This window comes from Aspergillus vadensis (genome assembly GCF_003184925.1).
Source record: "Aspergillus vadensis CBS 113365 unplaced genomic scaffold BO88scaffold_2, whole genome shotgun sequence".
Taxonomy (NCBI): domain Eukaryota; kingdom Fungi; phylum Ascomycota; class Eurotiomycetes; order Eurotiales; family Aspergillaceae; genus Aspergillus; species Aspergillus vadensis.
In genome coordinates this window covers 1352093-1362783 of record NW_020292040.1, presented here as the reverse complement: position 1 = coordinate 1362783, position 10691 = coordinate 1352093, and the positions used below count along the sequence as shown (strand labels likewise).

Genomic DNA, 10691 nt, shown 5'->3' with positions numbered 1-10691 from the left:
GCAACAAATTGGGGTATCGGATACGGATACGATCGCTGCCGAGGTTGTTGCGAATTTCCGATTAGTTGGTTATTACTGATTCCTCTATAGTTAACTTGGCTATAGGATTGGATTGGCTGGTTAGATAGGCGGAGTTGGTTGCGAGTTTTCACCGGGTCACGGTGTCAACCACTCGCAACCCCCTTGTTCGGTCCCTTTCTCCTCTTCCTCCTCCTGTTCATGGGTGGTTGCAGATGTAGTGATGTTGTCGGTCGGGCAGCGTCCGAGCCAGACTGTCTTCCGTATTCGTTTTCTAGTCAGTTCCGGGGATTCGTCGTTTGGAAAGTCTTGGCCGAGAGAGAAAGAGAGGCGGTGTTGGAAACCCCTGATGGTTATCCATAGCAAGGCTGTGGCATCCTGTCAGACTGTCAGATTCCTTTGTTTTGGGTTTGTAGGAGGATGATTGCATGGCTGGAAGGGTCAGGTGTCTGACAGTCAGCCTTGTGAGGCTTACATAACGACCGACGAAGTACTTACTCTGTTGGGACTAGTTTGGACACAATAAGATCCTGGAAGTTTCGGGCGCAACTTGGCTTGTATGGGAAGGATTCTCTGCTTATGCTGCGGAAAACTAGAAACGTGTTTGGTGATTACTATGGAGTAGATAGACACGTTGTTCTGATGATTTGATCGATATGGAGAAGTTGGTTGGGTTGTTATGTGTACCTTATGGTTGCTGACCTGCGGAGTACTTAATCACGCTGGATTAATTCTGCCCCATTTATCCTATTCACTTCCCGGCAAAGGGTACTCCGTACTCCGTACAGATTGATCAGATAAACGATACTATCAGAGACATCAGTTCTCAATGGACCAATCATACACTCTGGCTGGTCGAGATGTTGAAGCATTGCGAAAATCCACTTCTACTCATCAAGACGCGTCGACGTGTTGGAATCTAATCTGATGGTTTGTATGTGAATGTAGTGTTTTTTGTGGTGTTTGGTTGACTTTGTAGTGTTTGGTTTTTAGTGCTAAAAGTTGCCGAAGGGGAGCGCATAGGGGAGATAAATAGACACTGCGACCGAACAGATTAATATATACTCCACTGTCCCTTTTTATACTGGACCCTCACAATAAGTATAATGTAGACAATAGTTTCTCTAACCACGACTATTTGTCTGAGCTGCATCTACGAATTGATATGATGAACATCACGGACTCCAAAACCCACCCGACCGGTCCAAAACCCGCCAAAAGCCGAGCATCCACAGTGTTCAACCAGTCAACTTCTTTCCACTAACCACGCAAGGAAGAATGCGGGGCGAGAAACCAGCAATGGCCCTGACTCGCTATCTATCCTGCATACTATTGTAGTAGTCAAGTGTAAGCTGCAATCGCCATAACAAATCTACAAGTCTAGGCCTTTAGGCAAATATTTAAGCTCACCGATGGCATCATGACTCCACATACTCGGTAGCATTCATATATAAGCCACATCACCCTTATCCATCCACTCTAAGCATTCCTGATCCAATCCATCCCACCACCTACATACCACTACTACACCATGTACACAACAGACACCCTCCCAACAAGCTTCTGTATAGCCCAGGCAATCGGCCTCAGTGGCGCCGCTTGGCTCTCGGGTACTACTCCCCATTCATCCTGAACCTAAACTCTCGCTAACAATAAAATATCCAGGAAACATCTTCTCTCTATCCCTAATGACAATCCCAGCTCTCCTGCAATCCCACAAAGAGCACAGAATCCCCCTATCAACAATCGCCAAACAATGGGCCCTGGTATATGAAACGGGCAAGAACCGCGCTCCCCCGATCGCTCTTTTCACCGCCACCACCCTTTTGTACTTATCCTGGGAAACGAGAGCACAGAGCACATTGGCAGCGATCGCACCACGGGGAGCTACCACTACTTATGCGATTGCTGCTGCATTGACGATTGCCATTGTGCCGTGGACTATTCTGGTTATGAAGGGCACGAATGATGCCTTGATGGAGAAGGCCAAGGTGGGCGTGCAGGAGGAGAAGGACCCTCAGGAGGGCGAGAGGGTCTTGGGTTTGTTGAATAAGTGGGCGTTGCTTAACGGTGCGAGGGCTATGTGGCCTCTCGCTGGGTTTTTGGTGGGGTTGTTGGCGGTTGTGCCTTGATTTGGAACAAGTTCCAAAGAATTGCGAGATTGGGGGATAGGCTTGGGATAGGAAAAATGGGCGTTAATGGTAATGTAGGATATTCTGTGAAACGAATTGATGTATATTATATATGGAGGTTTTGTCAATGGTGGCACAGTAGTTTCAAAGGCAATTGTTTGGTAATACCGTCACTGACGGACAGTATCTGGGGAGGTAAATTCATATTCCTCGCCGTGAATTATCGGCTCATCACTATCCTGGAAGTTACCGTAGCGGGTATCTAGAGACAGTACTACCACTAGTATTATTGATATAAGAGAAATAGATTTCCAGGGAATTCGTGCATGTCGGGTATTCACATGAGTCCAACTTATCGCCAGAAATAATTGTCCGGGATGGGAGCATATGCTTTCGACAAAGGAGGCATATGGTTTATATTCACGACTTCAAAAGACGCAGTCAATATATCATTCAATATGTATCCCTAGGCTTCACCTGGAGCCAATATGCAATGGAGAATATTCCATGAGCTCCCATATTCCCCGTCCACTTGCATAGCATAAATACCCATCGTCCCCCTTCTCCGACCTTCTTCATCATCTCTCTATCTTCATATCTTCCTAACATTTTTCGCCAATTTCACCCACCATACTCTTTCCCTATCCCCAAGAAAGCACATTGCAACAGAAACCATACGAATGGCCTCAAAGTACGCATATTGCATGCTCTAAGCATGCCTACATACCAGTATTACTCTATCCGAAGAATGGAGAAGGTGATATAGCCACTATACAGTGCCAAGCAAAATGCCTGGGACATCGACCACGCTTCTAAACTTGAAATTGCAAGAGAACAAACACTGTTCAAAGAAAAGAAGGAAATAGATGAGGAGACGCTGATAACTTGCTCTGACCAACTTCAAAATCGAGGAATTCAAGAAATGATCGAGATCTCAATAGAAGAGGTTAGTAGTGATTGGCTACTGCAGCAAAAGTCATCACTGAGGAACCTATGATGGCTTCTCGAATTCATAAACTATTAATGACTCCATCCATGGCCTGCTGTACCTAGAAATGGTTGCCTCAACAAAGAACGTGGGTATAGTAAGCTACTCATGATTCACAGCCAATATATATACACTGATAGTATCGAATCCACTGCGGTACCTCATTACGCAAAGCAGTGGATGCTATCCACGCCGGGTTCGAGATTATTTGAACATTTGGGCACACATGCGGGACCAGAAAAGATACTATGGACTCATGTGGGCTTTCTTCTACGAACTTGCCCACTCCCATCGCCTGTTGTGAAAAAGACAGATTAGACAACACTTTATAGTTATTGGGAGAAGGGGTGTATTTGTCAAAGTCAGGGGACATCTTCACCTCTGCAGAGACTCAAGATACTGGCAAAATTCTGACTGCTTGGTGCAAATGCGAGAAATCAATTCGTGCAAATTCTCGACAGTGGAAGGACAAAAGGGAAAAGAACTAGTACTCGATGCTCCAAACAATAGAGAATAAGGGCTCCGGATGAGTGGTACTGATGGAGTCCTACTTGACCCCTCCACATCAAGCGAGAGACGCAGCAGATAAGCTAAAGTGCATACGTGAAGGGAGACATGGCTTTGCTTCTGCTATCTGGTGATTTATCCGTTCGTGCACTATATGTCCTCAAGCCTCTAGCATTACGGGAGCTTTCGTAGTGGTTGGACTAGCGTCACATCGTGAAAGAAATCCAGAGAGAAGCAGCCAAGAATGGGTTGAAAGCCATCTACATACTCTGAACTTTGAGATACCACGTCAGCGACTAACGTACGAATCTGGGGAATATCGAGGGTCCAAAGCTCCTCTTCAGTCTCATTGTCGTGACCGTCACTATTATTACTCCCCGAACACCTCAGCGAGCCCTCGGGGTCACAATTATATAGGCGAGCAGGATATCATTGATATTGGGTATATGCACTGACAGCTCTACTGAGGGGAGTCTCTACTCTTCAACAATTGGACCTTAATAAGGATATTATATAAGTCTCTGGTACTTTCTCTATACCTATCGGTGGAACCACGGCCAAGGAATACAGACTATATCGACACGCAGACAGTTATGAGCCCTAGCCATGGGCTGCCGGGTCGTGGCACTAGACGAGGGGAAAAATAGCAGTTAGATGGGCAGGCATGTGTCTCATCACGGGATTGGAGGAGACAGTCAACCTTCGGCAGCCGCTTACTGAAACAGCTACTGTGCTGTCGAGTGACTCGTGCGGTGTGTCCAAAATAAGCTGACTTCGCCTTGAAAAAGCCCTACATCAGATTGTGGGGTATTCCTCCACTTGTGCGTTCGCCGTGGCTGAAGTGGAGAGACCAATTTTCAGGGAAACAGGCAATAAGGAATTGGTGTTCGCAAAATGGGATTCCGACGAGGCAAATCTATCGGAATAGAAACAAAAGAGACATTGTGACGAGAACTGAAGCCAGAAGAGACAATGCTAAGAGAACTGGAACCCGATGAGGCCATGCCACGAAAATGGAATCCAAGCACGGTAACCATAGAATGAAAATCCTGAATCGTGAGAATCAATAATATAAGCGCCACAGGGCTAACTCCATGGTGTTAGCTGCACTAGGCGTGATCAGCACCACGACATACTGCCTGTTGTGTTCTCATACTAGTTACTGATTTGATATAGCATCCAATTGGATGCCAAGTACCAGTGTATCCAGCGTTCTCACATAAGAAATAATGGCCACAGGATATGGTGGATGCACTTATGGCCTTACATTACCCAACTCTGGATCGGAACGCGATCTAACAGATCCAAGAAAAGCTTCGCTATACTCTGCTTTCTATAATATTGAGAACCTAAAGAAAACGCAATCTCAGCGAACGCCTCCGTGAACGTCGCTTGATGCAAGTATTGTGATTTATGTTGGACCTTGCTATTGCAACCATTGGATTCTCGTCACTTGATATAGCAGACTGCCAGATCGAAACTTGATACTGTCGAGAACCAGCGACTACTTTACACGCGAGCTATCATCATTCATAATACTCTGCGCCGAGACAGACATTCACAATTTTGCTTTGTTCGTGGCTGTCTTGCAAAGCTGTAAGCCCAAGCTCAAGCTCCAGCCCATGTCGTGTCTACCGGCATGATCAGTGACATAGACGGCTGTTGGTGGCACAAACCATGCGAAATTTGTGGCAGCTTGTCCCAACCTTCGATGGACCAAGTTTGCTGAAACTGGGTACGGTCAGATGTATTTCAAGAGTACTAACATTGTGTTTTCGGTCAGTGGATATGATTAGGAAGAGTCATCACTGATATGGAAACTCAAACCACAGTGGGCGGTACTATATGTATTAAAGGTTCAAATAGGAAAGATAGGGAGATCATAGAGGTCCTCTTTATGTTCTTCTATTCTCCTGCTAACCACCCCCTCTTGTTTCCTCTTGGCTATACATCCCCTTTTCTTCATTCCTGCTGGCCACTGCTTCTCTACCACAATGTCCCATCGTCCCGCGCCATATTTGTTGATGGCCCATCTTCGTGACCTCCTTCAAGACTACAGGCTGCCTCGTCAAGACCCCGGCCTCAAGGATTTTATCACTCGTCCACCTATGATACTCAGGGAGCTCATCGAGTAGATTGATTACTTCATGCAGTCCAGAACTTGGTGCAGTGATTGGAGCTACATCTTGGAAGAACCAGAAATTTTTGAGGGGTATTTTCCATAGACAGCCCGGCGGTGGTTGCGGGCTTTGAATAAGGCTGGGAGCTTTTTTCACTCTTCTTATAAAACTCTTCTAATAAGGGTCGCCCACGGGGCTTTGTTCGGTTTTTTTTGTTTCGGTTTCGATGACTGCTGTTTTAGTTTTGTTATGGACCTACAGGCAATGTTGACAGCTAGTGCTCTGAGAAGACAAGGAAAATCGGCTCCTTGTAGCCTCGAAAACACGACGAAGAGGAACCGAATCTTATTCAGAGCACAGTCAACAACACATTAGCATCCTGATAATCTCTTGACCGTTCAAGTGGCTGTCCCATACCATTCCTGACGTTGAGAAAGATAAGTCCTTCTGAACATACAGATCAATATGAAGGAAGTCATCTCTTACCTATGCAGCGTTGTATAAGGGTGGAAAGCTAAGGCAAATATTCCCCTCGAATACCAACATCCGTGGCAAAGCGGCCTTTCCAATCGATATCGAGAATGGGATACTACTCCTTGCTGTAAAGAGCTTCTTCGCTTTCAGCTGCATGCAATACTAGTACACGCCTATTGTCGGACTTGAGGTAAGGAATCAACATGCAAAACGCCCAGCATGTGTGCCCCCAGGGTGAGAAAAGCTCGAATTGATGGCATCATACATAAGGCAGATATCGAGGAAAAAAAAAAAAAAAAAAAAAAAAAAAAGTCGAGGTCTTTGGTATCTCTAGCTCCAGGGATCGACTTTCTTGCCCTTTGTGAGCCACAAGACTCGGACTCATAGCATCTGCATCAAGGCGAACACGGCTGGGCTTCATACTACCCTTATGGCGGATACGAGATCGCTTTTAGGCTTCTGGGCTCGTTAATTTTTTGATAATCCTATTTCTCCGCTCCCCCGGACTGTCTGTGAGGCTGCCAGAAGCATGTAGAATTATTCCTGGCCTCGGTGATACTTGGGACGAGCTCACTGGTGACATCGATGAAGAGGAAATTAGCACAGAGCGGCGTTTAGTACACGATGCTGGACTGGTCAGCATCTTTAAGATGCAATATAACATATTAAAAAGTCATATGTCACATCTAGATTGTGTTTATGGACGAGATATCAGCTAAAGACCGGAATTGAGAATATGCGACCGTTTTAGGTGTGTAACCATGGGTCCTCGTTCTAGAGAGCAATAGAAGATTAACCTATCTTCCTTCTTTCCTCCAAAGCTAAAAAGTAATGTAATAGTCCGAAGAAAGAGCAGTATATGCGCTTCCTAACAAAAACTACAACGCAGCAGTTGCATCGAGTATCTGAAGTTCAACTGAGTCCATCCCCAATATGTCCATATCCTGTGGGTCAGTTGTTGATGGAAATCATGGAATATGATTGGACACATCACGTGGTGATCTAATTTTAGAGCCGTCGTCCTGCAACACCGTGCATTAGTGCCTTCTAGAGCCATCCAGTCGACCCATGCATTAGTGGCATGTTTTAGAGCCATTGTCCTGCAACGTAGTGCATTAGCGCCTTATTTAGAGCGACTGTCCTGCGACTGTGTGCATTAGTGTCTGTTTTAGAGCCATCGTCCTGCAACACCGTGCATGAGTTCCAATTATAGAGCCATTCTATATGCAGACTTGTGCATGAGTGCAGCCTTTAGAGCCATCAACCTGCAACACCGTGCATGAGTTACAGTTCTAGAACCATTCTATATGCAGTCTTGTGTATGGGTGCAGCTTTTAGAACCATCAACCTGCAAGACGGTGCATTAGCTTCATTTTTAGAGCACTCAACCTGCAACACCGTGCATTAGTGCCATATTTAGAGCAATTGCCCTGCAACACTGTGCATTAGCTTCATATTTAGAGCCATCAACCTGCACCACCGTGCATTAGCGCCGTCTCTACGATGGTCTGTGCTGAGGCTGACATGCATATTCGTGAAATTCCGTGCTACCCTATACAAGGTATGATTGGCTACTAGCCCAATGTTGCTCCACATCTTCATGCACAGTCCTGCATGAAGATGCAATATGGCCTGTGCAGTGCCCATGTGTGGAGTGGTTTGGATGTGATTGGTCTGTTGGGTCAAGCCACCTGCACGGGCGTGCATGATTACTATGGCGTTGTTTTGCTGTAGCTGGTGGTCCGTGCGTTGTAGGGATGATTCTTTGCTACTCCGTGGTGGGCTTGAAATAGATAATGTTTGAGAGTTTATGATTCGTGCTATATAATCAAAGTCCAATCAATGTCGAGTACATACGACCATAGGGTGTGGAAAACAGGGCTTCCCGTCCGCTCAGCCGTACTTAAGCCACACGCCGGGAGGTTAGTAGTTGGGTGGGTGACCACCAGCGAATCCCTTCTGTTGTATGTATTTTGCTTTTTATCTTTATCTCCTTGTCAGACAGAATGAATGCTTCATATTTGTTATTTTTCAGTTTTTTTTTATTACCTCAATGTTGAGTGATGATGGGTTGGATACTCGGAAGTCTTCGTTGTGGGAGGGATAGTGATGGAGTCCGTCAATACGGTGTACCCTAAACACAGTATATGATGTAGGGTATTTCTGAGGTTAAGTAGTATGATCATCATGTCCATTGATCCTCTCATATCTTTGCCTGCTAATATTTGTATAGTTTCTCGCGGCATTAATATACACATATACGTAGTGTATTCTGTCAGTCACTTGATATGTCTTAAATCAGCTAACAAGAAACAATGAATTGCACCGTCCACACATGAGTTACTTCAGAGATAGTATAAACCCGAAATCCATAATGATAACATCACAACATTGAACAGACGAAAGCAACACAACTAGATAGTAGAACCAACAGCATCACCATCACAAATAACTTATAGTCACTCACTCAATGGCACTAAACCACCACAGACGCCCTCCCCTTAACCCCCCCAACATCCTTCGTCTTAAACCTCGCCAACAATCCCGCTAGCGCATCCCGTCTTTCATTCATGCTCGCCAACTTCCCTCTCTGAATCTTCCCACTAACAGTCCGCGGGATTCTCTCAACGAAGAACACACCCCCATCCAACGCCTTGTACGCCGCCAACCGCTGACGCGCAAAATCATACACCTCATCGGAACTAACTCTAGCACCAGGGGCTCTAGCTCGGACGACGTATGCACGAGGAGCCTCCGAGCTTCCATCGGGCAGACAGGTGCCGATGACTGCGACGTCCGCGATGAGCGGGTGCTGGAGCAGCACGGCTTCGATTTCGGCGGGGCAGACTTGGTATCTATTTCCAGAATTGTATGCGTTAGTTAACGGAATCGTATGACAATAGGGCATGGCAGGGAATGAACGTACCCCCGCACTTTAATTAACTCTTTTGTTCTGCCCACGATGAAATACTCTCCATTCTTGACGTAGGCCACATCGCCCGTATCAAACCACCCTTCAGCATCAACCATGGACTCATTACGTCCCAAGTATCCCGTGAACAGACCAGGTCCTCTCACATACAGCTGTCCTGGGACTTCATCGTCCTTGACCACTTCAGCACCAGACACAAGTCTTGCCTCACACCCCGCAGTGATAGGTCCAATACTTCCCAAGTCACCCTGTCCTGATCTGCCATTGGCAGGGTAGCGTTGTTGAAAGACCACCCCACACTCCGTCATACCCCAGACTTGTCCTGCACAGGCATCCGGATGCAACAAGTCCTGGAAGGCAGACATAGAGGTACGATCGATAGGCGCTCCAGCAACGCCGATGTATCGGAGGGAGAAGAGGCGGGTTTTGACATCCTGAGTGGCAGGTGCTTGGTTGAACATGTGCACCATGGCAGGGACGAGGTAGGTTTCGGTGATTTGGTATTCGTGGACAGTGGACAGGAAGAGAGGGAACTGAAAATCACGCAGGAGGTAGAGAGGTTCGCCGTAGCGAATGGGGAAGAGGTGTGTCCAGAGGGAGCTGAAGAGATGGAAGATAGGGAGGGAGATGAGACGTGTCACAGGGTAAGGAGAGGAATGGGCGATGGAGGCGTGCTGGGCTATCAGGGAGCCGTGGGAGAGCACGGCAGCTTTGGGAAGGCCGGTGGTGCCGCTGGTGGAGTAGAGGGCTGCTGGGGTGGAGGCTGCGGTTGCTGCGTCGGGAATGGGGAGGGGAGGGGAGGTGCCGTGCGACAGAAGGGTAAGGAGGGTGGTTTTGTCTGTGGCCTGAGGAGGAGGTACGGATGGGTCGTGGACGAAACGGATGGTCTCGGTGATGGTGGTATCGTCCAGAAGGAGAATGTGGTCGTTAGCCAACTCATGCTTGTTAGCAATAGTATGCACTGTTGAGGACCCTTCTGGCTCGGTGATGATCCACTTGGGATGGGTTAGGGAGACGGTGTGATTGAGCTCTTGCAGTTGACTGTGTGGATTGGAACCCATATAAACGCCACCTGTGCCGATGATGGCCAGGAACAGGGCCGTGTAGAGAACCTAAAGATGGGTAGAAAAGAAAAGGTGAGCCAAGAGGGTTGTGTAGTGGTGTAGGACAGACGTACATTGTTCCCCGTATGGAGTAAGACGCAATCACCACGACCCAGGCCATGGGCCTTTAGCCCGGCAATTAGAGTGTGCACCAAGAGCTTGAACTGGGTGGCGTTGAGAGAGCGAGAGGGCTTTTGGGGATCGATGAACAAGGGCTTGCAAGGGTCGTACTCTACCTGGGCATCCAGGGAGTAGGTGACTACGTCATAAGAGCGAGAGGAGTCCATCGTCCGAGTGCAGTAAGCTGGAAGCAGGAAGGGTTGGGCGAGAAGAGAAGAGAGATGCTGGAACAGACGTCTGAGGGGAGCCAGGGCCTCTTATACCCTTCCCTTAAGGAGGAAGCTGGCGGCCTACGGA

General features: G+C 47.2%; 2 protein-coding genes across 2 annotated transcripts; one reads left to right on the top strand and one right to left on the bottom strand.

Moving 5' to 3' along the window:
* Positions 1 to 1472: 1472 nt before the first annotated feature.
* On the top strand, positions 1473 to 2324 carry BO88DRAFT_401232 (DUF1772 domain-containing protein). Its single transcript, XM_025705788.1, has 2 exons — positions 1473 to 1628; positions 1684 to 2324. The coding sequence occupies exons 1-2, from the start codon at positions 1550 to 1552 to the stop codon at positions 2148 to 2150; spliced, it is 546 nt and encodes a 181-aa protein (XP_025567432.1). The 5' UTR covers positions 1473 to 1549; the 3' UTR covers positions 2151 to 2324.
* Positions 2325 to 8715: 6391 nt separating this feature from the next.
* Positions 8716 to 10564, bottom strand: BO88DRAFT_468230 (adenylate-forming enzyme AfeA; the record flags this gene model as incomplete). Its single annotated transcript, XM_025711553.1, has 3 exons — positions 8716 to 9094; positions 9166 to 10283; positions 10349 to 10564. Coding segments are annotated over 3 exons (1713 nt in total), but the record flags the coding sequence as incomplete, so codon positions are not given.
* Between the last annotated feature and the right edge of the window lie 127 nt (positions 10565 to 10691).